This window comes from Solanum lycopersicum, chromosome 1 (genome assembly GCF_036512215.1).
Source record: "Solanum lycopersicum chromosome 1, SLM_r2.1".
Classification (NCBI taxonomy): Eukaryota; Viridiplantae; Streptophyta; class Magnoliopsida; order Solanales; family Solanaceae; genus Solanum; species Solanum lycopersicum.
The window spans coordinates 82731301-82758195 of NC_090800.1; the positions used below are offsets into that span (position 1 = coordinate 82731301).

Below are 26895 nucleotides of genomic sequence, written 5' to 3' on the forward strand. Positions count from 1 at the left end.
CCTCGTCAAACATATTTTTTTGGTTTCAATGACTAATTTATAATTATTATTTTGATAATCAAATTTATTTATGTTTCACTAATATTATTGTAAAACTTATTGTAGATGATCAAATTTTTTCTTCGAATACGAAATTAAATTACAACACACACAAAAATAATAGTTTAAATTATTTTTTAAAACTAAGGAATGAAAGAAAAAAATAAAATAAGAATAAAAAACTCAAATAATTATAATAAAAGAAGTCAAAAAATAATTTATGTATGAAAAAAATTAAAATATACCTTGAACTTTGATAGAAGAATCATATATACCCCTAAATAATTTTTTGTAAAAAAATTAAAAGTAATAAATATAAATTTAAAACTATTCTTTTAACTTCCGTTAAATGAAGGGTATATGTAATCCATTTTGTAACGGCAGAGGTATATGTGAGCCGTTTGTATAACGATAAGGACATATATAAACCACTTTTATAACAAGAGTATATCAACTACAAATGATAAAGTTGAGAAGTATATTCGACCATTTTCCATTTTATTTTATTTTTTGCATTTGGGTTTGGCTGCCAGATAGGCTCTGTAAGCAAATTTTAGCCGAGTGGCGAGACACACCCCTGTTCCGCTGCATGCAACCGCACATTTGGCGCCAACTTTACTTAATACCCCATTTACCCTTCTATGTCTTTTTCCTCTCTCAATTATACTCTTTCTATCATATTTTCTTTCATGACTTAAATACCCTTTCTTGAACAATTATTATCAATATCTATACTATTTGATTAAGTTGATAGTTATATTATTAAATCAAATGTGGTCTCTTAATTAATATATATATATATATATATATATATATATATATAAAATCCTAGTAGAACTTGATCTCCAACATGTAGGTTGAATTAAATATTCCCACGGTGAACGGTGAACATCTCTTTCTTTCTTATCTTCATCATTTTTATATTTAATTTTAATTAAATTATTTAATTTGAGTTGAAAATTTATTAAAATTAATCTCTCTATAATAACAAGAATAGACATTAAAATTTCATAGAGTTAAAAATTTGAACTAAGTGGGGAGGAAATGCGAAGGTTAAAAATGTCAAATAAAAGGTGAAGATTCTCAAAGGCGCCACGTGACGAGATTCTCTTAGGCTGGTTTTTGTTATTCCACCCTGCCAACGCCCTTTTATATAATTATATAAGTAGTAATTCCCAGTAAACACTAATTAGCAGAGAGAGAGTGAAACATCTTTGGTGTTCATGTGCTTTCTCCGCACATGAAAATGTACCAAATATTTTCACTTTTCTCAACAACATTTTTGTTTTTCTTCTAAGCTTAAAAAAAAAATTCGACAGTTTCTTATCGAATTTGGTGCGTTAGTACTTCACTCACATTCAAGGTTCTGGCATTTCTGCTGGATGATAGTGAACCGATTTCTTCGAGGTATTTTCCGGCAGATCGGAGTTTCTTCCTCTGTTTCTGAAGCTATCGGTGACGACTGGTTCACGCGTCGGAGATTTAATTAATGCATTAAGAAAAACTCGAAATCTGATTTGATCGAAACTTGAAGCTGCTCCGGGAAGTTGTATCAGCATTGTATGTTACTCATTTATTTGCAGGTATAGCTAATTTTTTGATTGACGAAAAAATCTGTTTCTTCCTTTGGTAGATTTTTGGATTAAAAGTTGGAGGCAAGAGTTTCTCACCTCATTATTTGAAGAAGTGTATTGAATTTTCCCCCTTTGCAGATGCATTAACTTTTATCAGGGAGGAAATTGATTCCAATTCTCCTAAGTTTTCTGGCAGAGAGATTAATTTGAGTGATCAGAGTTTCTTCCTCTGTTTTTGCTGTTCTCTGTTCAACGTGAAAATTTATGCGAAAATTTGATCGCATTTTGGTTTGTCTGTTCCAGCGGATTTTGGAATCTGATTTGATCAACTCACAAGTCGTGTGGAATCGTATGCGATCGTTGAATCAATCATAAAAAATTCCCAGGTAATTATTTATTTATATTTTGCTACATGCTAGTATATTTTAATTTTGCTTTTTAAGAAAATGATTTCTCGTTATCACTGATATATTAAAGATATAATTACAGTTCAATATTTTCAAGTGATCTATTTTATAAAACAGACTATAGGTTTGCCTTGTGAATCCATTAAGTTATAAATGGCAAATCGAGCCTTATCAAAGCTTACGCAATCAACCAACTGAATTATTAAGGTTAATCACGAATAATTTAAATACAAATAAATTTTGTATATGCGCGGAAATGAAAAAAAAAATTAATTAAATTGTCATATTTTCCAATATGGACTCGGTACATTGAATTGTTCAGAAATGACAAAATCTGTTTTTTTTTTTTAAAGTTTGTTCTTATTGGTGTTGTGGTCAATATTTTGGAGTAAATGTTGATGGTGTTGTTCTTAAATGCTGATATAGTTTGTTAGTAGATGGTTCACTTCATTAACACGTATAACATATAGTGGCTCCTTTTAGTGCTCTTATTTATGTGCGATGCTTTGGAGTAAAATTGAGTTCAAATTTACTACTATATAGTTTGACTGATTTAAAAGAACGTCAATTTTATTTTTAAAAGAAGAAAAGGAAATCATAATTATAGAGCTGGAGTAGAATCTACTTTTGAACTTTGAAGCATTAATGGGCGTTATTTCCTAAGTAATTGAACTGCAATCATAATTGCAAGCCGCAAGGTGTTTAAACCTTAAAACTCCCTAATAAAGAGACTAATTAAGAGTTAAAGTATTTTTATAATATTTTCATTTTATTGGATCACATATAATTTCATATTTTAACCAAACTTATATCTTTTAAATGATTTAATATGTGACCATTGACCCATAGCTTAAAATTAATCGAGTGTAGAAAGGTCATATAATCGACTCAAACTAATCTGAATGGAGATATAATTATTTACATGTTTCCTGTAGAAGTTACGTGAGAAATATTTGTTACCCTAACGTGATGTAACTGCTAAACTAATGTAATAGATTTGGCAAGTTTTCTCCTAGAGATAAGCTAAACTAGGGATAATTGAGTAAGATGAATTAAGATACAAATTGAACAAGTAAAAGAAAATAGAAAGAAATATTAATTAACTAGCCAAGAACTTTCTGGTAGTAGGTGTTCATTTATTAGTTTATGGTTTTAAATCTTTTCAAATATTTATTTGAGTTTGATTTTAATAGAAATCGATAATATTTGATTTGATTTTTAAAAAAATATATCAAAACCGTCTATAATTATATTGTATGAAACACAATATATTAATTATATAAAAAAACCGACCTTAATCGAACGATGAACATCACTACTTCCCAATGTTCATTCATATATAAATGGAAAAAGGAATATGTTTGTAACACTATTACTATTCCCTTAGTAATTCCACATTACTAAAAATATTCATCAAAAAATTAGTTATTTATTTAAAATCAAGACAGTTCTAAAATATTATTTCCTATACACAATTAGTCAAAATAGTGATTAATGAGTGTGTATATCTAGTAAGTATTATTGATGAATAAGACACATAAATAAAATATACCCAAAAAAGCTAAAGAGTAAAGGTATTATTTTTGAAAGAAACATATAGTAAAAAGAAAGTAAACAAGGAGTATTACATTATGAGCATAGAAAATAGAGTTCGAATGTGAACATATTTAATTAAGATGGTAAGGGAAATTTATGGAGCTATATACTCTATTAAACTGTACACTTACCCACTGACGATAACTCCGAGGATACAGTAATTTAAAGAACGATATGGTCAATGAAGGAGTTAGAAATTAGGAGTGACAGACTCATCTTCCCATACCCAAACTTCAATTTCTACTTTCTTATCAAACAACCACTTATGTGTCATCCTCATCTCAATAAATACTTTTTCACGGGCTCCTCCTCCTTCCGTTTTATATTACTTAGTCTATATTGATCTGACATATTTTAAACGATATTAATAAATACCCTTTTAACAACATTTCAGTAATATTGAAACAAATAAGGGTATAAATCTGTGAAAAATATTTTTTAAACAAATTTAGTTTGTTAAATCCTACTATCTAGTAATTATCTTGCATAGATGTAGGAATAATTAGGTTTATTCCAACATCCCTCACACCCCACGTGCCCATTTTTTCTCCTTAGACTAATTCATCACCTAGTATACAAAATTCAACGCCATCGTTCTTTTCATAAAAGATTGGAGCTCAAATTTGTATCCATTGATGAAGTTTAGTACTTACTCTTCTTCTTCGACATTAAAACTGAGGGATTCTACATAGAAATCGACTGCAAAATTATGCTTATTATGTCATATTCATAACTGGGGACAAATCTTTGTTCTTTACAAAGGTAAGAACCTAGTTACTCTTTCGTGTGAACTTCACAAGGATAATGTAGTATCCACACGCAGGATGCAACAGCGACATGGATATCTAATTACTCTCCCCGTCTCAAATTATTTGTCGTGTTTCTAGTATGAATTTTTGGTTATTTATGTCTAGTTATATAATACTTCTGGTAATTTTCTCAAATTAGTTCTCAACGCACGTCAAATCTCTCATAAGACTTCTAGTAAGTCAAATTTTGGTTTACAAATATGAAATGGTTGTAAATTCCAAGGAGAAATATTAATTGGTATTTAACTCTACAATTTTTCTACTACTATTACTGTTTCATTATAGGTCAGTCCAATTACGGTTATACCCATATCCTTTTAATAGAACAGGCAAGCTAAGTAAGGATAAACTAGTCATGTTCGAAGTCCTTTTTAATTTGTGCTTTGCGGTTGTTAAACAGAATCATCCTTTATGTGTTCGTTGTGCACAAAGCATACTTTTGTCATGAATAGCTTCTTTATAAAGACTCATCTCATTTACTGTTTAGAATTCAACAAGCCTCCAACAGACCTTCTTACTTATCTCTCCTTGATTTCTTCTTCTAATGTATAGGTTCTAGGTTGCTACAACAAGTGATCAAGTCTCTTAGCGATTAATCATGGCCTGTAGTTGTATATCCATAATGAACTCTCCTATAAACAGAACCTCTAAAGATGCCTGGACGGAGCAAGACAACTTTCGGAGGTCATTTCCGAGCAAAGAGACTCGTGAAAAAGCTCAAATGAGAAGATCTTATTCCGACAACCACCTGTCTTGTCGTGCAAATCGTATCCAGAGTTTAGAAACTCAGCCAAAATTGAAGAGTAGTCGTTCTACAGGAGGTCCCTTTAAAATTCAGTTGTCAAGTTCGTTCCTCCCGGATTCTCTACGGTCATTCCTGTTTGATATCGAGACCAGTAAGGATATTAACATCGATGGTGTTATCTTTGAGAGTGATCATGATCATGATGATGACAACGAAGGGATAGAGACTGAGGAAGAGACAAGAAGGTCCAATTGGATTCAAAGGCTCGTTGAGCTAAAGAGGAATTGGATAGAGAAACAGAAGGAGGAGGATGCAGAGATAAGTGAAGACAACCTGGAAAACAGCGGTGAAGACTGCGAGGAAGAAGGTTGTGAAGTAGACTATGAGGGTGACAATGAAGAAGCTGATGAGATGAACATTGATAGAGAATCATTCTCCAGGTTGTTAAGGCGAGTTTCATGGTCAGACTCCAAGCTTTTCTCTAAGCTGGCATTCTTATGCAACATGGCTTATGTTATTCCCGAGATCAAGGTTTGTTCACTTATCCAGGACATACATAAGGTTTTTTGTGCATATTTTTCTTTTTCTGGAAGTCTGATTGCTAAATCCCACCATGATAGCCAATTATCCTGTCATAGCCCTTCGTAAAACAAGCTAAGGTAGATTTCCCTGGGAAACCATATTCTGTGTTCAACGAAGGCCTTCCAGTACCGCCCCTAACACCTGCCTTAGGTGATCTTAAATAAGGTGACCATGGCTGTGCATCGATAAATTAGCCATGTAATCAAAGAGGGACCTAGAACAATTCAAGCCTCTCAATCAACATGCATGACTAATTAGTTAGTATCTATTTCAATTATTCTCATCAAGTCTAATAAATGAAAATCATTTGTCCAATATGCAGGCCAGGGATTTAGAAAGATGCTATGGTCTGGACTTTGTAACATCTTCCTTGGTGAAAAAAGCAGAAGCTATGGCTATCAAAGCCAAGTTCGACAAGGATTCAGTTTGTGTGCCAGTTCCATCATCAGATAATTCAGTGCCTAATCGAGATAAAACAGAGGAAATTGAGCATAAGTGTCTACCTCCGCCATCAGTTGCTTATGATATAGCAGCTTCGGCAGCATCTTATGTCCAATCCCGTGCTAAGGGCCTATTATCAGTTGGCAGTGAGTCCAAATTGGTAGTTGATGATGCGACCTTGAAAGCTAACAAAGGGTGCTCAGCAGATGAAAAAGATAACTCTTCCCAAAGAGTATACAAGTCAGAGATGGCTGCATATGTAGCTGCATCAACAATGACAACAATGGTTGCTGCTGATGAGAAACAAAAACTGGAGGCAGCGAGGGACCTTCAATCACTTCAATCCTCACCTTGCGAATGGTTTATTTGTGATGACCTGACCACATATACTCGCTGTTTTGTTATTCAGGTAACTCCTTTCTAGTAAACTTGATGACAAACAAAGGAACATGCATGAAAAAGTGTAGTGAAATAGCACAACTCATATAAACAATTGAATCTGCAATCGAAGTGGGACACTGAAAAAGAAACCCTCCGTTTCTTTTTATATAGCAGTATTTGACTTATCACGAAGTTTAAGAAAAAAGAATTTTTGGAATTTGTGATCCTAAACAGGCCATGACATTCCAATGGCTAAAAAAAAATGTCATATTAAGAGTTATATTATTTTCAAATATGGAAAGGTACCATTCATTTTTGGAGTGGATTGAAAAGGAAGAGTGTCATATAAATTTAACAGGTGTGGATATTATTCACGTTCATCCAGATTGACAAGTTTATATGTGCGAACTGCAGGGATCAGACTCATTGGCTTCATGGAAGGCAAATCTCTTCTTTGAACCCTGCAAATTTGAGGTAGGCATCAGAAGTGACTCTCTGTATTTCTTGTTTTTATAATTATGGGAAAGATGAAGTGATTCAGCAACTAATAATTTCATTGTCACAGGAAATGGATGTGTTGGTTCATCGAGGAATTTATGAAGCTGCAAAAGGAATTTATGACCAATACATGCCAGAGATAATGGAGCATCTGCAGAGGTTTGGCAACAAGGCGAAGTTTCAGTTTACTGGCCATTCTCTTGGAGGAAGCCTCTCACTTCTGGTCAACTTAATGCTGCTAACTCGGAAGGTTGTCAAACCGTCCTCTCTTCTACCAGTTGTCACTTTTGGATCACCATTTGTGTTCTGTGGTGGTCAAAAGGTGCTCAATGATTTGGGTTTAGATGAGAATCATGTGCAGAGTGTGATGATGCATAGAGACATTGTTCCGCGAGCATTTTCATGCAACTACCCAAACCATGTGGCCCAAGTCCTCAAACGTTTAAATCGTACATTCAGATCCCATCCTTGTCTGAATAAGAATGTGAGTACACACTCTCATACATCGTTTCTAGATTTAAAATTTTGAAGCTACTTCAAACCCCTTCTAATACAGAGAATAACCAAGTTTTACAACTGAATGTTACTTCTAGCTTTGTGTAACAATCTAACCCACCCTGGGACGTGTGCTTGTTCTTGCAGAAACTTCTATACTCTCCAATGGGAAAGATATTCATCATCCAGCCTGATGAGAGGTCATCTGCCCCTCACCCTCTGCTTCCTCCAGGCAGTGGCATTTATTCCCTAGACAGCACCAATTGTGCATTTACTAGGAGAGCTTTCAGAGTTTTTTTGAATTCTCCACACCCATTAGAGATTCTAAGTGTCCCTACAGCATATGGTTCTGGTGGTACAATTCTCAGAGACCATGACTCGAGCAATTATCTGAAGGCTGTGAACAACATTATAAGGCAACACACAAAACTACTTGTCCGGAGAGTAAGAAAACAGAGGAACCTGATTTGGCCGTTATTGGCTTCACAATCTCCACATGCATGGAGCCATGAGCGCGACATAGAAGATAGAGGAATATTAAGAAAGGAAATAATGTCAAGCGTTTGATTTCCTAGTGAGAATTCATACCCTACCTATTGAGGCCTTCTCTTGCCCCAGACCTGCCAGCCAAATTATAAGTCTATTACAAGAGCTCAACCTCATTTGAGAATTGTTCTACCTAATTAGAACCTATAAGTTATCCTACAACCTATGATCTTTAGAGAACTATAAGAGGGAGAGATGGTTCAGCCTATTATAATTTATATGAAGACTTTCAATGTACTAATAGCAACAAAGTGCAGACATATCAGGAGAGCACATAAGCAAAGGAGCTTGGTTTGACTACTTTGGTGCATGATATCAGTAGCCATACTTTGGAAAAGAAGAATGGGTATAGTAATTACTGAAATCATAAGAGGAAGTACATGAAATGTTGTCAAATTATATCATCTTCTATATAGTCTACCGAGTCAGAACACCTTGTCAAGTAATTGTATCATGGAAATAGTTGTTTATAGTGTAAATAAAGTGTCAACTTGTGAAGTCTTACTTGAAAACTAGTGATAAGAATTTGTAAGCTCCTCTCACCATACACAATTACACACAGTACGGGATCATCAAAAGTTCATAATGCTCTTCTTATCAGAAGAAAGAACTATGCTAAATTGTCCTACATTGTTTAACGTTGTTTCAAGTACCCAATGTGAAACACTGCATCCATACAAAAGCACAGACGTGTTATTGTTATAGAAACCCACACTCCTTCAAGAAATGAAATGACAACGTTTCAAGAGTTTGTCAAACTCCTTTACGTTTTCCCCATTTTGCTGTTTTTCTCCCACAAGGCCAGAAACTCCATTATTCTTAGGTTGAGAAATTTGAAGAACTAACTAGTCGGCGTCGGAAAGTCTATTGTTAATGTCGAAAAAAAATGCTTAACGTTCTTTAATTTTATAATATTAAATATATCATGTGGAAACTTAAAATTAATGATGCTTAAAAAAACATTTTTTCCAAAAACAAACTAAAAAAAAAAAATATAACAAAAACGGAAGGAGTAATGTGAAAGGGAAAGAAAAATTTACATTCGAGAAACGTGTATATTAGGAGCTCTATTCAAGGACTGCATGCATCCGGCGGTCCAACACAACCTAACGCTAGTTGAGATTAACATCGATGCACATGAGGTACTAACCTAAATCAATACAATTTTTTCCTAATTTTCAGACCTAATATCTTAAAATATGATTATTGAATAATTGAATTATGCCAATTAATTAATCTTTCAAGATTTTCTAAGTTTATCGTATTGAAGATTCCTAATTCTTTTTAACGCTAGAATTTTTTATATAATTAAAGTAGAAGTTTTATTTTTTGTATAATGAAACAAAAAGTGTATGTTAAAAGGAGAACTTTCACTTATAGCCACTAAAAATAGCCTAATTGTTCTTTATAGTTATAATTTGATAATTACAATTTGTAGTTACATGTTTTATGGAGGAGAGAGGTGAGCGAGACTGGGAAGAGAGAACAAAAAATGGAAGAGGTGAATTGTATACATATATTTGTTAGATAATTGTATATTATACATATGCATTTGTATAAATGACAAGCAAAATTGGAAGAGAGAGGAGAGAGGCAAGCGAGATTGGGAGAGAGATGAGCGAGAGAGGGCAGAGAGTGAGAGAGAGAGGTGAATTGTATACGTATTTTGGTTAGATAATTATATATTAAACATATACATATGTATAAATGACAAGCGAGACTGGGAGAGGAAAGAGAAAGGCGAGCGAGGTTGGGAGAGAGACGAGCGAGAGAGGGTAGAGAGTGGGAGAGAGGTGAATCATACATTTGTATACAAATGTATGTAGCTAATTATACAATTTGAAGTCAGCCCACATAATTAATGTAGAATGTTAGTGGTGAGTGATAATTATAGTAAATTATAATTATAATGAATAATTAAGTAAAATAAATTTGCTTAACCGCATAATTTTCTCGTATTAAAATTGACAGAACTAAATGATATAACATACATTCCATCAATTTTTGAGAAAATTGACAGAACTAAATGATATAACATACACTCCATCAATTTCAATATCTTGGACATAGAATATAGCTATATATATAAGAATTAATTTTGGATAAAATTTAAAAGTCAAATAGATTTAATAATAAAAACCTAAAGGTCAAATCAATTATATTTATATGGCTTAAGTCATATTCAGCATCCTAAAGTTGTCCGTATATTTCACTTGAACACTTGAATTGAGATTTATACCTATTAAACATCTCTAGTAATTTAAATTGATACCACTTAAGCACGTTTTGCCTACATGGCACTTTAAATGTGATTCACGGCAAATGAGCGCGTGAAAACATATCTTTAGACATTTTAATTTTTTATTTTTTTTAAAAAAAATCTCTTTCTTCTTCCTTAAGAAGGTTACAGTCACTTTCTCCGGCAGCCACTATTACTGCCGCCACCATACACCTTCTTCTTCATATATTCTTTTCTCCCCCCTCATTTAAGTCGTTGTCACTATCATCTCCGCCATTAACGTCGCTGCTCAGTCATTTTTTTCTTCAAATCTATATGCTTGGTCGTGTTTTTTCTTCAGTTTTAGAATGAATTGGTTGTGTTTTTTTTTCTTCAAATCTTGGACTAAATTATTTTTTATGGATTTGTGAAAGAAAGCAAGATTACAATGCCATTAACGTCGCCGCTCAGTCGTAATTTTATTTATTTTGAATCTCAATCTTCCAGGATTGATTTAAGTTAGAAGAGAAAATGATGGATTGTTTCCAATGAATGGCAGCACCGCGGATTTAAGTTAGTAGAGAAAATGATGGATTGTTTCCAATGGATGGCAGCACCGCGATAGGGGAAGACTATTTGGTGGATGGTTGGGTTGTAAAGGGTTACCTAACAATTATTTTTTTAACTTTAAAATATTTTTTTTCTTTTTCTTATTTTTTTAATAATATTTTTGACTCACATGACATATGTCATAATTTAATTTGTTGTTGTGCCATGTCATCGCGAGTGTATCTCACTCACTTAATATTTGAGGCTGATTATTAATAAAATGTCAAATAGGTATCAATCTGAAGTACTAGAGGGGTTCAATAGGTACAGATCTTAGATGAAGTGTCCATGTGAAATATCCGGACAATTTTAAGTAACCGCATATGACTTAAGCCTATTTATATATTATATCCGTTCAACCGTCTTTCGTAATGGTGCATTCAATCATGTGTATGCCTTTTTACCACGTAACCAAATCTAATGTATTTTTGCTGGTTGTAGCCTTAGCTCTAGTGTTAGAATTTATAATGGTTGGTGCACCTATAGCACACTAACTCGTTGTACCCCTTTTGAGTAGTTAATGAAAGTTTTGATCTTTCCGGCCATAAAATAATACTTCCTTCCGTCGTATTCAAATTCGAATTTTAAATAGGTTTATCTTTAATATTATATTTTTTATATATATTTTAATTTTTTTGATTTGCCAATTGTTGCAACTAATATTACTTTTTACATAGTTTATAAATAGATATATTTCATTTTATAAAAAATTAAAGATTTCACGCATAAATTTTCGATCAAAACTTAAATTGTTTGACTATTAAAAAATAAAAAATACTAGCAGTGAAAAACTAGAGAAAGAAAATATAACAATGCACTTTTTTCACAACTAAACTGTTCATAATAATAATAATAATTATTATTATTAAAAAAAGAATTAAATTCAAAATTAAAAATATATATATAGAAATCTCTTTCATTATCCCCTATTATTTTAAAAATTTTATAATGTATCTGAGTTGCATATTAACGTATATGAGCCAATATTTAATATATTTGAGCTGGTATTCAATGTATTTGAGCTACATATTATGTGTTCGAACTAGTTTTTAATATAACGGAAATAATATTTAATGTATCCGAGCTTTAATTATTGTATCATGTCTTTTTAATTTTTAAGGTATCAATGTAATTAAAAATTTATTAAGAATAAATCATAATTTTATATTAAAACTATGAGATTTATGTAATTTACACGAAAAAAAAAACAAGAAAAGAGAAATTGAACATGGTTTGGTTAGAGGGTTAGGCCTAAGGCCCATCATCGCCAAGGCCCACACTATAGGGGACCGTGTCTCAGATGAGATTGTTGGCCCAAAATGGATTACGTGTAGATGCGCATCTATATTTGCTTTCCCAAATAAGCAAGTACGTAATTACTCGAAAAAAAAAAAAAGATCAATAGATTTTTGATATATAATTCAAATTGAATTTATTGATCATTGTAAGGCAGATTAATTAGACAAATTAATTACCCTGAATAATTCCATGTACAACATAGAAGTACTATTTTTCGATTAATTAAATTCGTATAGTTTGTTAATTAATTTTTGTAATTTTATAGCTGATTAAATGTGTTTTTTTCTTTAAAAAGACAATAAAATTGATAGGTAGCATTAGGTGTTTTCAAAAGTTAAGAACGGTATAATAGATAAATGTATCGTTTAACTTGCCTCTTCTAACTTTGGGCGTGCGCTGGTAACACTTAAACTTATAGAGAGTAGATTAAATAGGCATATGTGTCATATGTGACATCTTACATGATCAATTTGCATCATTGATATATTTATCCGGATGAGATACCATATTGTTCGAGAAATCCTAGGTTAGAGTAAATGATCATTAACAAGAACATTTTATTGCATTGTTGAATTTTATCCAAGACTTGCATAATTTATGCCACGTGAATCACCAAAAATACTTGGAGTGTAAGGCTAACCTAATAACCAAAGTTTTGTGAAGAAACATTTTTGTCCTTATTTTTTCTTTTCGGCGCGAATTAATTTATTATAGATTATGTTTTGGAGTTATCGAATAATTTGTGAGTAATAAAATTACTTGAGATTTTTCTATTAATGCTCTTCTAACTTATAATGTCTTTAGATAACTGTTGCAGTTAAATCAATTAAAAAGACTAAAAAAATATAGCGAAACACAATAAAAATAATCTAAATAAGTTCCACATAAAATAAAAAATTAGATTTTATACCGTAAGTGAAACTAAAAATCTTTTTGTTGGTCATTAATTATACCAATAATTCTATTTTTTTGTGATTTTATAGTAATCAAAAAGCTATCATTTGCTACAAAATTTACCTACCCACCCCTTTTGATTTTCTTTGAATAGAGAAAAGGAGGATAAAAGGGGCCAAAAGAGATCAACAAAGAAAAAAAAGAAAAAAAAAACAAATCTCTCTTCTCCTTTTGCCCAATTGGAGTGTTGGTTTTTTTTCTACATCGTCAAAACCAATTCCTCCCTCTTTCTTGAATTCCATTTTTCTCTCTCACACAGACACACAGTTCAATCTGTGCTTCCCATTCGCACACACCCTCTCTCTAACGCTTCCCTTGAAACACATTTGCCTGTTTCCCCAATTTATATATCTTTCCCTTCTCTGTTTTCCTTTGGATTTTCAAGAACTCCCCTTATGTACGCTTATTGGGAATGAAAAATTCCATCTTTATTTGATAGAAAATCAAGAAAAGTTGTGGATTCGTCATTCTGTTGTATTTCAGGGCTTTCTTGATTTCTTGGAAGTTCTGTTTTAGGGGTATCGGTTGCTGTTTTAATCCATTGATCAACTATTTCTATCAGACCTCTCTAGGGTTCCTCTTGTTTTAATTTTTTATTTCTAGGGAAAGGTGGGTTTTTTAATTCATCATTTTCTTCCTTTTTGGTTGATATATAGGAGTAAACAAAAACTGCTATTGACACCCTTTTTGGTTTGCAATTCAGGAATTAGCTTTGCTTTATTGAACTGCTTTGTTGGGGTTCTGTTTGTAATCAGATTTAGCTTTTGTATGGGATACATGATAAAGGGGTTGCGTTTAGTTTTGTGAGGATAAAGACTAGTTTGAGAACTTTTTAGCAGCATTTTGAGGGTAGCTGGCTAAAAAAGTTGGATTTTTATTGTTAAAGTTCTTGAAACAAGAGAGGAACTTTTGTAGTTGGGTTATACAAGTAGTGTTGTATGGGAGAACATGAGGAATGGGCAGAGCCAAGTGGGCTATTACCGAATGGGTTAGTGCCAGATGCAGGACCTGTCATCAGAGTCCTCGACTCTGAGAGATGGTCAAAGGCTGAGGAAAGGACTGCAGAGCTCATTGCCTGCATTAAGCCTGACCAACCATCCGAGGAGCGCAGAAATGCTGTTGCTGATTACGTCCAGCGGCTCATCATGAAGTGCTTCCCATGTCAGGTTGTCTTGATGTTCTGGTTACATTCAATATTGTTGGAATTTTCTGTTGTTATGCTGTCTAATAGTTTGCTACTTCTCTGTGATACGTGTGTACTTGTGGTTATATTTTGCTACTTCTTTGCGAAAAGGACCAACAAATTCACTTGTTCTCAATGCATTAGGAACTCTAGTGTGCATTGTAAACTTCTGGAATGATGTACATCTTGTTGAAACAGTGATCTTTAATTTGTATTCTAGAGCTCTTTATTGAATATATGTCAGGTGGGTAACTAAAAACATTTGGTTAAATGTTGGATTTGCTTACCTAGGTAATATTACTATGAAGAGGAGATTCCTATTTTTCCTTTATTTTCCAGAAGTAAAGGGATCGGAGTAGATACAAAAGTTGGATATAAATAGTTGGGGGTATTATGAAGGCCAATGAGTTATTAAGTGTGAAAATGGAAGAGAAGTTAGAGTGTGGGTATGTGGTGGAGATGGGTGAAGAGAGTAGAATGTGAGCTGGTGATATCTTTTGGTGGTTCAAACTTTGGTCTTGTAGTCATTTTTACCCCTAGTGTGGAGTCATTGCTCTCATAGTCACATAGTTTTGATATGTCAAAAAACGTTGTTCTATGTCAGATATGTGTAGAAGTATTGACTTTTTTGGGGTAAAATGAATCTGGGGTATAAGTGTGCATGAGTTGTACATTTGACTGTGCTAATTTTTTGTTTGTTGCAAGTCTTTCTTCACGAAGGAAGTGAATACTTGGATTTTCCATATGGGACTTTGTTCTCCTTGCTCATCTAAACACAAAAAAGAGAACAAAAGGAGTAAATGTTTCAACCTTGTTTATGTGTTGTCACATCTTTTGGGGTTTTGCTTGTTATTCCTTTAATGTCTTCACATTTCCCAGGTTTTTACATTTGGTTCAGTGCCCCTGAAGACTTATCTTCCCGACGGGGATATTGATTTAACTACCTTCAGTAATAACCAAAGTTTAAAAGATACATGGGCTCATCAGGTTCGTGATATGCTAGAGAAGGAGGAGAAAAATGAAAATGCTGAATTTCATGTCAAGGAGGTTCAGTACATTCAGGCAGAAGTAAGTCCTTTTTATAGACTCCCTTCTCCTTAAGGTTTGCATGCATATTCTTAATCTTCTCCATTGGTGCCTATTAGAGTGAGAAGTAGGTAGTCGTGACTGGCTTTCTTTAGTGGTAAATGGTATTTGGCAATTTGTGACTTTTGATAGGATGGAGAATGTTCCTTGTGTAAAAAGAAACGATAGGATGGAGAACGTTTTTGGAGTAATTTTTTTTTCTATTATAAGGAGTTCTCATCAGGCATTTTTAAATTTCAAAAACAAGATGGTACCATGATCATCTTTGTTGGTTTTATTTGGGCTTGAATTTCACTTGTCCCTTTTGTGGGATTCTATCTCTGGATCTGTAAAGATATCGGTGTCCATGCTTCTATACTTTGATATTTGTTGTTGAACTTTCAAAAGAACATTCAAAAATTTGCTTTGTTACTATTTTTTGGGTCAATCTTTTGAAACTTTTTTGCTGTTTGGCTTTTCTGAGATTTTTCCCCCCTTCTATTTTGATGCAAGAAAGCAGGCATTATCTAGTTTATTTCTGTGGTTTATGCAATTGTTTTATCTTGTGGTTTTGGTCAGTTTAGTAGCGCAGATTTCTCATGTTAACTAAGATTTGTGATTCTTCTTTGATAATCTTTTTTAAGGCGAAGAAGTTACCATATCTAGTATTCCTCCGTTTCAAATAGGATGACCTAGTTTGACTTGGAACGGAGTTTAAGAAAAGAAAGAAAACTTTTTAATCTTGTGGTTCTAAATTAAATTTATGTCAAATGTACCAAAATGTCCTTTAATCTTGTGGTTTTAAACATGCCACGTAAAAAGTTAAAGTTAAAGTATTGCCACAAAAAATAAAAGGGTCATTCTTTTTGAAGCAGACTAAAAAAGAAATAGGGACATTCTTTTTGAAACGGAGGGAGTACTTACCATCTGTTGTATTGATTTTTGATCAGCATAGACTGAACTATTCCTATCTTATTAAAAAAAAAAGAATTATTCCTTTGAAAATAGGTGACACTCATTTAAACCTTTTTTTTCTGGAGTTGCAAAAGCAGTGAAACATTGTTCTCATTTTACTTGAGACTAGATCTTAATTAACATTAAAGGGAGATCTTGTGAACATTAAATGTCTGGTTGTATTTGACTGTAGTTATCAGAGCAGAGTCATATTCCCGAAACTGTGGCAATGCTATATTAAGTTTCTTTTCAATGTGAAACGAAAATATTATAGAATCTGATGGTGTTAACATTTGATATCGTACATTGAGATATTTTGAGACTTTGAGGGATTATATGTTCCAACTTTCAAGAGTAATCTATTTATGGGATTCCTTGCCAGTAAAATAAACCCCATTTTTGTGTCTAATATTTCATGTTTGTTACACACCACATAGAGGTTCTGCAATATCATCTTAGTTTAAAAGTGTTCTTGTGAAGCACCCAGTGGTGTTTCAAATTCCACTGGAGATAAAAACACTAGGTGATCTCTTCCCATTATCCTAGCCTTGGTGGACATGATAACCTGGCACCTATTGCTAATGGGAGGTGATAGACAACCTGTGGAACTAGTCAAGGTGCAAGCAAGTTGATCCGAACACCATGGTTACAAACGAGTGTTCATGTGAATGCTTCTATATATTGAATATTGCATCTGGAATTTAACATACATACATTGAATTTATTCTACCTTTTCCCCATATTTGATGAAGTTGTAATGGTATCAATCATATATTCTGTTTACATAGTATATTCTGCCAGAAGAAAAATATATCGAGAGCCTATTTCGAGAATTTGGGGAATTTATCATGTAATTAGTTCTATATCTATAGTTTGATTTGTTGTGATGGTTGTTCCCAAGGCCAATAAATGTAATACTCCCTCCGTTTCTATTTGTTTCTTAGTGCGGGTTACCTCTTCTATTATGTGGGTTGCTGTTATTGCATAGGAGCGGGGTTTTTTACCCTGTGCGCACCCTAAGGATAGCGGCAGCCTGATTCCTTGTTATAAAAAAAAATTAGAGTTGTTTATGTACCAAATGCCCTTTGAATATTGTGGTCTTAAATATGCTAGGTAGCATGTTGAGTATAAACCGTTATTAAATAGAAAAAGTGATATTTTTTTAAAAAAAAAATAGACTTAAAAGGAAAGTATGACAAACAAAACTGAAATGTAGATAGTACTTTTTATGTTTTCTTAATTCTATTTTCGTTGCTTTTAGGAATGAATACAGTTGACATTCACTACAGTGTTATTTTATTATAACTCTTAGACAGAGACATTTTTCTCTTGCCTTGTTTTGCCCGAGTATCTGCCAGGAACGTATAAATGGATCTATTAATTCTCCATAGAAAACTTCGTTGGTGGGGTTTGGCTCTTATCAATCAGATGTAGTGATGATTAGCTACGTCATTTTTGGATTTCCTGAGGCTATTTATAGAATTTTTTGAGACTTTTCTAGTTGGATTATATACTTCGCAGTTACTTTTCACAAGTTGCGAGGAATATCCTCCACTTCCACTAGTATTTTGGACCAAGCATGGCGCACTAGGAGAATATAGTGTCGAGTGGAGTTGTGTGAGGAAGGAAATGCTATTTGAGTTTGTAGCTAATACTTTTATTTAAAAAAATAAATAAAAAAGAAAGAAAGAAAGCCAGCAAGCTAATACTTCAATTTGAATAATGAATCATCTTTGACTATTTGGGTAGCTTAATAAGGGTTGTAGTTGCGAATGTTGGTTATATAGTTGAATTTTCTGTTTTTCTCTTCATATGCACCATCGTCTTGTTGATTATATTATTCCTGAATTCCTCTCACTGTTCTTTTTTTTTTTTTTTTCTGTCTGCAGGTGAAGTTAATAAAATGTTTAGTTGAAAATATCGTGGTTGACATATCTTTCAATCAGCTAGGGGGTCTATGTACCCTTTGTTTCCTGGAGGAGGTGTGTAGTTGTTTCTTATGCTATAACAAGGTCTGCTGTTAGATGATACAGCCGTAGGGTTAACATGCTGTGCTAAGTTATTACTTTCCTAAATAGAACTAGTTTAGAAATTAACAAATTCTTATTAAAAGGACAATGAACTCTTTACTCTGTTTGTCTTTTGTAGGTTGATCACCTAATAAACCAGAATCATCTATTCAAGCGCAGCATTATCTTGATTAAGGCATGGTGTTATTATGAGAGCCGTCTACTGGGTGCTCATCATGGTCTCATTTCAACTTATGCCCTGGAAACCTTAGTTCTTTATATATTTCATGTGTTCAACAATAACTTTGCTGGGCCACTTGAGGTGCATGCTACTTTTACTTCTGTGTTTTTTCCTTTTGTTTTACTGGTTTTGTTTTTTATTTTTTGATGTTTTTATTTCATGTATAGGTCCTTTACCGCTTTTTGGAGTTCTTCAGCAACTTCGACTGGGACAACTTTTGTGTTAGTTTATGGGGTCCTGTGCCAATTAATTCACTTCCTGATGTCACTGGTAATGACCATATGTAGAGTCATTTTTTTTAAAAAAAAAATTCCTGTAGTTTGGATTAAGTTTATTTAATGGCTTAATTTGTTGTTCGTGTTACAGCGGAACCTCCTCGTAAAGATGGTGGGGAATTGCTTCTAAGTAAAACATTTCTTGATTCCTGTAGCTCCGTCTATGCTGTTTTTCCCGGCGGGCAGGAAAACCAAGGGCAACCTTTCGTCTCTAAACATTTTAATGTGATAGATCCTTTACGAGTAAACAACAACCTTGGCCGTAGTGTGAGTAAAGGTACTTGAAATTTGAATATTCCTTTTTACTAATCTGTACTATATTACACTTGCCCTTAGTGAAATGTCGTTCATGTTTTTATTCTTAAAAAATATAATATACATTGGACGAAATAGTAGTTTATGTTATCTTCCTAATATGTAGGAAAAAATTTTATCTGAATTTTAGGTATTAAATCCTTATTTGAAAAATTTTGGAAGTCCTAAATGAAAATAAAACAGTATTCCCTTCCTTGTGTGATTGGATAAGTTCATAATAAATTTATTTACTAGAAAAGAATAACAAATAATTTCTTTACTTTTGCATCTACACACATCGGGAATGTACTCTCTTTCTTTCTTAAGCTAACGAAAAGATTGTGTAGTAATATACAGTAAATACTGACTTCAAATATGTACTGACAATATGTTTATTATCTGTCAAAGAATTTAAATTTTAGTGAAATGAGCTTATATATTCCTACCTGTTTTGGTGTTTAAGGTTTAGGCTTGGGTTAGCTTCAGAATTCTAAGTTTGATAACATGTTAAGTTTTCTATATTTTTATTGAATTGAGAACTTTTATTTATTACAATTAGTTGATTGTTTTGTAGAAGATTTAAAAAGAAACAAAAATAACATATTAAATAAAAGTACTTTTTCTTCAAATGTAATGACATACACCTTTTAACAATGTCATTGCATTCTTTCTCAAAATAAATAAATAATGTCATTGCATTCTTTCTACCTCAAATTATGTATTTGATTGTTTGTCGCTGCCTGCATTTGGTGGTCTATATGGATGGGAGAGGAACCATAGATGTTTTAAAAACAAGAGTTGCCCTATGCAGAATTTGAAGCGGAACTTTTTTTTTTTGGGTGTAAACATGAATATCCTCAAGATGCAGAGGATATTGCTAGTATTTCAGAGTTCTTATGACCCCCATAGGAGTTGTTTTCTTTTGCAACTTTTGGATGTAAGTACTAGAATACTCCTTGTGTATTTTTTTGTATATAATACAAGTTACCATTCTTTAAAAAAAAAGTAATTTAGAAAGAAATCATAGGTAGAACAAGATAACAAGCACACTAAAATGTCATAAGGACGGTTAATCATTGTCAACTTCAGATGCCTATGTGATATAAGTTTTAGCACTCGTAAAATGAGTAAAATGTGGTAAACTATCAAGAAAACAAAACCTACATGCAATGCACATATAGTCAAGTGGTCATGTACAAAAGGATGAGTTTGTTTACCTTTCGATCAAATGCTACTTCTATGACACTTTTGTGCAATGAAGCAAGTAGAACACAATGAAGGAAGAATCACTTAAGTGAGTCAAACCCTTAAACATAATTAACACTTATCTTTGAAATTTGTTAATTTTCATGTTATTATTCAAATAAATCTATATTCATGTTATTTTTACCCTTAGGGGTGACCTAATGGTTTAGGCTTAGGACTTACATGTTAAAGGTCTCAATTTCTAAACCCCTTGTAAAGCAAGCAAATGGGTTTGCCTTCTGGATCAAGCTCATCGCATTGGGCTTGGCTAGTGCGGTTACCTTTCCTGTGTGGTTTGGGAGTTATTGCATAGGAGCCGGGGTTTTACCCGCTGCGCTCTCTAAGGTATGCGACTGCTGGTTTCCCTTGTCAAAAAATAAAATAAAATAGTATTTATGTTATTTTTAGAGTTTATTCTTATTTAATACAAGGGAACTCATGTGGTGCTTACTCTAAAACTATTTTTGTCAATATGACTGTTGATGTCATCTTTTTCATTCTAAGTTGCTCGGACTCTTCACTTTTGGTGCCGCATCCCTGTTGACGCGACATGGGGTGTGGGATTCATACTTGATTAGCTCAACTGATTTTGGGTACTTTGACCAAAATCAACGGAGAAATTCGAGAATGATATCACAATTTCTGTAATGGAAATAAAAGTTAAAGATGAAATTGAAGAAAATGGAGTACCTTGTATAGAAATCTCCATCCGTACCCCCAATCTTATATTTAGATCATGAAGGATCCGCACCCGCACCTGACACCCACACTCGAGTCTGTGCAACTTAGATTTCATCAACTTCCATTCATCCCTCAACTTCCATTCATCCCTGGCCATACTTGCGGAGGTCTTTGATCATGAGCATTTACTTATATTTGGCTTTAGATCTCATTATTTTTTCCATGAGTTTTCTTTACTAATTTGATGCTAAATTTAATTATATATGTAAAGTTCTGACGTTTAATTTTTGCCACCACTGACAAGTGAGGGATAACCTAGAGGAAAACACCCTCCACCTAATTATCTTGAGGTTGGGGGTTTGAATAGATTGCAAAAGGGAAAGTCTGGGGACTCCTTGGCAGCATGTCAGTTTGACCATATCAGGAAAAAAGGGGGTCCACACTACTGTTTTTTGCATGATGCATGTTAGTGCACTAGAAGAACAGAAAGTTACAATTCGATTGCTTACTGTCGTAGCTAAACTTTCTTCGACAGGTAAAAAAATTGAGTGAGGGAAATTTTTGAGGCATAGCCTTGTATGGATACTGCTTAATAGCAAGTAACTGCATGGTTTCAAAAGATCTGGTTTTGACATGCTCTTCACATAATTGCTTTCTGATACTTCATATTGGTCTGATTATTATTCTGGCAGGTAACTTTTATAGGATACGGAGTGCGTTTGGATTTGGTGCCAAAAGGCTAGCAAGATTACTGGACTGCCCCAGAGAAAACATAATTTATGAAGTAAATCAGTTTTTTATGAATACATGGGACAGGCATGGCAGTGGCCAAAGGCCTGATGCCCCAGAGGCCGAATTGTCACGCCTAAGATTGTCAACGCCAGATGACATACCAGAGTCTCAGAATTTCAGTGTAACCTCCAGTGGAAAAAAAGTGAAGAAGGTGGAGGGAGCCAATCCACCGAATGTTTCTTCTCAACATGGTAATCATTCTTCTGGAACCTTTTCTAGAATGAATGATTTTTCTGTTTCCTCTTATTCTGAAAACCAAAAGAACCATGGTAATTTGAGAAGCTCAAGGGTTTCTGATCAAGTGCAGAAGGAAACCACTTCCTCTCAGGTTTTACATTCAGACAAAATTCAGAGAGAATCTAAATCTGATCAAATAGCGAATGATATCCAGGGTAGGTTCGTTTTTGCCAGAACAAGGTCTAGTCCCGAGCTTACAGAAACCTATGGTGACGGTAACAATCAAGGAAGACGCGGAAGAGCTCTAGAGACTGCAAAAACACAACCCACTCTGTCGAGGCAGGACAGCAGTTATAAGAGGAGGAACCAAGGATCTGAAAATGTAGCAGGTCAGAGTGGTCGATCTTTAAATGATAGCATGCCAAGACACATTCCATCCCATCAGAGTCATGATCCTATCACCGAATCTAACTGCGTATCAAATAGCTTTCATCAAGAATCAGGCATCGATGTTCCGAATGAAGAGCTATCATCCGCTGGTGGGACACATGGGATGCATCAGGAAGAGCAAGATCTTGTGAACATGATGGCATCTACTTCAATTCATGGACTTAATGGGCAAATTCATTTTCCTTTTAACTGGGCTTCAGCTCAATTACCGTTTCCTATCTCTCCTTCATTTCTGACTTCTATGGGTTATAATCAACGAAATATGCCAGGAGTTCCCACAAATATTCCATTTACGAATCCTGCATTTTCGAACATGCCATATCCGCATGGTTTGATTTCACCCCATCTCAACCAGTACTTCCCAGGCCTCGGGTTCAATCCAACTTCTGAAGATCCAGTTGACCGCAATATTGAAAATTTTAGCTCTATGGAGATGAACTCAGGTGAGGCAGAAAATGATTTCTGGCAAGATCAAGATGGTGGCTCCAGTGTTGGATTTGACCCAGAAAATGGAAATTATGAAACACTTCAATCTGAATTTAAGCAACAGTCTGTACATTCAGGTTTTAACTTTGTTCCTTCAACTTGGGTTAGTGGCTCTGGCAACCCTCTGGGAGCTCAGCAGAAGTATATGAAGGAAAAACATGGACCAACTAGGGAAGAGCATTCTGATAATATTCAGTTTCAGGATAGCCGGTTGAATGACATTTATGCTGAAGAAAGGATGGCAAGTTCCAGGTTCTCATCCAGTGCTCATAGTAGTTCTATGAGAAGTAAAACCTCCTCTGAGAGTTCTTGGGATGGGTCTTCCGCTAAAAGCTCAAAGTCAACAAGGGAAAGGCGGGGAAAGAAAACAGGTGCTTCAGAGCCAACTACTGGTTATGGAAAAGGTAAAATGATGTCTGACCATGTTTCAGATCAAGCTGAGGAGGATGATCAGGATTGGAATTCTGTTTCAAATGCGGGTACTGAAATGGCTGAGAGAAACCAAGGACCTCACTCTGTTATTTCCATGCACCTTGCAAGGCATGTGCCTGAACATGAAATTGCTCAGACTAGTGACTCGGACACAATGATACCCATTACACCAATGCTTACTGGGCCTGGTTCTCGGCAAAGAACGACTGATAATTCTGGGGTTATTGCATTTTACCCCACTGGACCACCAGTTCCATTTCTAACTATGCTTCCAATATATAATATTTCACCTGAGGCAGGAACTCCTGATTCTTCAACAAGTCATTTAGGAGGAGAAGAATGCCTAGATCATAGTGATTCAGCCCATAACTTTGAGTTATCTGAGGGACTTGATCACTCTGAAGATTTAACTCCATCCAGTTCTTTCAGAGGGGCTACTTCTATGGAGCCACCTGGTGAACGGAAGCCTGATATACTTAACAGTGACTTTGCTAGTCATTGGCAAAACTTGCAATATGGAAGGTTTTGCCAAAACCCTAGACATACTGGACCACTAGTTTATCATTCTCCAGTAATGGTACCACCTGGATATTTACAGGGTCGTTTCCCATGGGATGGTCCTGGAAGACCTCATTCAGCCAACATGAACGTCTTTACTCAGCTGATGAGCTGTGGTCCTCGTGTATTGCCCATTTCACCCCTACAGTCTGCTTCTAATAGACCTCCTAATGTGTTTCCACGGTATGTTGATGAGATACCAAGATTCCGTAGCGGGACAGGGACATACCTGCCAAATCCTGTAAGTAGTTGACTCATCAAACTTTTACATTATTAAATTTTATTTCTCTCTCTCTCTCTATTATGTCGCTTTAACTGATAGTAATTAGGTGGATGTTGGAGTGGCTCATCAGTTGTGAATGGGTACTTAGTTTCTTTATATATTCTTGGGCAATCCTCACCTCATGACCTAGTTTTGGAGTTGAATTAGTTCCAAGGTCCATTTCTTCATCTGATGTTAGTGCCAGATCTATCCCAATTCATGATTTACCCGATGTAGGGTCCCATGTTATATTGTACAATCTTCCAGATGTCCAGTCTTGAGCATGTTTCTGTGAGGGAGAGGGGGTCTTGGAAAATCTTCACCTAATCAGCTAGCTTCTAGGGTTGAGTTAGGCCCAAAGTTCAGTCTTCACTATGTATATCTTTTGTTTGAAAAAAAAAATGCAACTCTCTCGTTTCTGAACCTCTTATTTGTGCTCATCCTGTTGTATGTAATCTATGGATTTGTTAATGCAATTCAATGTTTTCATTCTGTTCGTTTCGCATAATGTTCAAGCATTAGTATAAAGAGTAAGGCTCAGTGCCTCTTTTATTAGTCATTAGGGGGAGACAGCATTATCCTTGTCACTAATTCCACGAGAGATGTTCTTGAAAAGTGAATCTCAATGCTGCTTTACTTTTCAATGCTTTTGAGTTGATGTTTGCGGATGGTAACAGTCATTTATGTGCTAAATATGGGACAAATGAATCCGTGGTCTTTCCGTAAAACTAGATTTTATGTATACATTTTCTTAAGTTGGTACAATATTATTTGCTTGCATCCATACTACAAAAGATTAAATGGAACAGTTGGTTGAATGTTGAGTTATTTACCTTGAAGACTAGGGATCAAATCCCACTTCATACATTTTTCCTTTTTTTGGGGGGTGACATCCATGTTCTAAAAATCATAAATTCGCCTCTAGTTACAACAACATTTTGCCTATATTATGTCCATGAATCTTACATGCAGATTGCCTTTCTTTCCATTTGGGGGAAGCTTGATTTTGTGTATTTTAGTATTTATTCTTTTATTCTCTGTACGCAAGATCTTTTTAGATTGATATGTGCTTACTACATTTCAAGTTGATATTTTACCTTTGCAATTTGGTGTTGCGTCAGAAGGTTTCAGTTAGGGATCGACACTCATCTAATACAAGAAGGGGAAATTACAACTATGAGAGAAACGATAACCATGTTGACAGAGAGGGGAATTGGAATATGAATCCAAAATCTCGTGCTGGTGGGCGCAATTATAACCGCAGCCAATCTGAGAAATCAAACTCAAGAGTGGATCGGTTGGCATCCAGTGACAGCCGGGCAGACAGATCATGGAGTTCACATAGACATGATTCTGTTCCTTATCTGTCCCAAAATGGCCAATTGCGTGGAAATTCAAGCCATAGTGGCCCTCCTAATGTGGCATATGGCATGTATCCATTAACAGCAATGAACCCAAGTGGACCGACTTCAAATGGGCCTGGTGGTTCGCCTGTTGTGATGCTGTATCCATTTGACCACAATGCTAGTTATGGTTCACAAGGAGAACAACTTGAGTTTGGGTCTCTGAGTTCAGCAGGTTTCTCAGGTGCAAATGAACAACCTCAGCCAGGTGAGGGAAATCGACAACGGGGAGCCTTTGAGGAACATCGATTTCGTGCAGTTTCTGGGCAACGGTCTTCTCCAGATCAGCCATCTTCACCTCATCATCAAAGGTAAACGAAGGTAATATTTATGGTTTCCTCATGGGCTTTGTTCAAATCACGACTCTAGGGCATTTGTTCCAATTGCAGCATCTCATTTGTGAAACTGAGCTGGTTTTGCCTTTAGGTTAACAGACAGTCTAGTCTTCTTATCTTCTCTGGTGATGAAACTTTCTTGACTTTTTCAATTCATATTACTAACAGGAGGATTTAGTTAGTTTGGAAGATCAGTGGCTGGAAGGAATTGTTATTAAAGGGTACAAATTCGACATCCCTTTCACATTAAGCTGGAAAGAAGACAATGATTTGGTGATGGAAGAAACAGTGGTGAGGGGCAGGTGTGTTGCTACCATCAAATGATAGTTTTTTCAGTGAAGATCTGGACCATGAGAAGTTACTCATCAGATTTTACTAGAAAGTGGTCACATCTGGTCCTTCTGCTCTTATTTTTGTATGTTAGCTATGAAATCCTTTTTTAGCTGCAGCAACCCTCTTCAACGAGATATAGGTTTTATTCTGTTCTTGTAGATCATTGAAGTAGAAACTTTTTCAAGAATTTAGAGTGTAAAACTTGTTATAGTAGTTTTACCATAAAAAAAAGAGTTTCATTTTAAATAGAATGTACTGTATTAGCTTTTGTCAGCAAAATGAACTTGTACTAGTTCTCGCTCACTGTGGGATATTTTTAGAGTGTAGTGATGTGATTTTGGTGGGCACAGAATTTAGAGTCCTTTTCAAAATGATCTTTAATCTGCTGTGCTACTAACTGTTCAAGGCAATTCTGCATCAGGGTGTTATTTTTCTTCATGTTATTGCTTCTAAAAAGCACGCCCGTGGTGTCAATGAAAGCTGGTATAGAGCATGAGTTTCAACTCCAGCTGTGGCAGAAATCTGTC

At 34.6% G+C, this 26895-nt stretch overlaps 2 protein-coding genes across 8 annotated transcripts; both read left to right on the forward strand.

Moving 5' to 3' along the window:
* The first annotated feature begins 885 nt into the window (after nucleotides 1-885).
* On the forward strand, nucleotides 886-8611 carry LOC101245704 (phospholipase A1 PLIP1, chloroplastic). Of its 3 annotated transcripts, none has more exons than XM_010328661.4 (7): nucleotides 886-1622; nucleotides 1752-1999; nucleotides 4978-5701; nucleotides 6075-6602; nucleotides 6989-7048; nucleotides 7140-7556; nucleotides 7715-8611. In XM_010328661.4, exons 3-7 carry the CDS (start codon nucleotides 5024-5026, stop codon nucleotides 8132-8134), a joined length of 2103 nt encoding a protein of 700 aa, XP_010326963.1. In that variant the 5' UTR covers nucleotides 886-1622; nucleotides 1752-1999; nucleotides 4978-5023; the 3' UTR covers nucleotides 8135-8611. The 3 variants fall into 3 exon arrangements, with proteins under 3 accessions (XP_010326963.1, XP_004231212.1, XP_019066384.1); XM_004231164.5 differs by having other exon boundaries at nucleotides 1231-1622; nucleotides 1917-1999; XM_019210839.3 differs by lacking the exons at nucleotides 886-1622; nucleotides 1752-1999 and adding an exon at nucleotides 4067-4378.
* A 4699-nt stretch (nucleotides 8612-13310) lies between these two features.
* LOC104649446 (uncharacterized) lies at nucleotides 13311-26619 on the forward strand. Of its 5 annotated transcripts, none has more exons than XM_069288185.1 (10): nucleotides 13311-13802; nucleotides 13897-14359; nucleotides 15256-15444; nucleotides 18285-18377; nucleotides 18544-18726; nucleotides 18813-18915; nucleotides 19012-19197; nucleotides 21833-24276; nucleotides 25419-26021; nucleotides 26204-26619. In XM_069288185.1, the coding sequence occupies exons 2-9, from the start codon at nucleotides 14132-14134 to the stop codon at nucleotides 26013-26015; spliced, it is 4023 nt and encodes a 1340-aa protein (XP_069144286.1). In that variant the 5' UTR covers nucleotides 13311-13802; nucleotides 13897-14131; the 3' UTR covers nucleotides 26016-26021; nucleotides 26204-26619. The 5 variants fall into 5 exon arrangements, with proteins under 5 accessions (XP_069144286.1, XP_010326977.2, XP_069144290.1 ...); XM_010328675.4 differs by having other exon boundaries at nucleotides 25419-26011; XM_069288189.1 differs by having other exon boundaries at nucleotides 25422-26021.
* The last annotated feature ends 276 nt before the right edge of the window (nucleotides 26620-26895 follow it).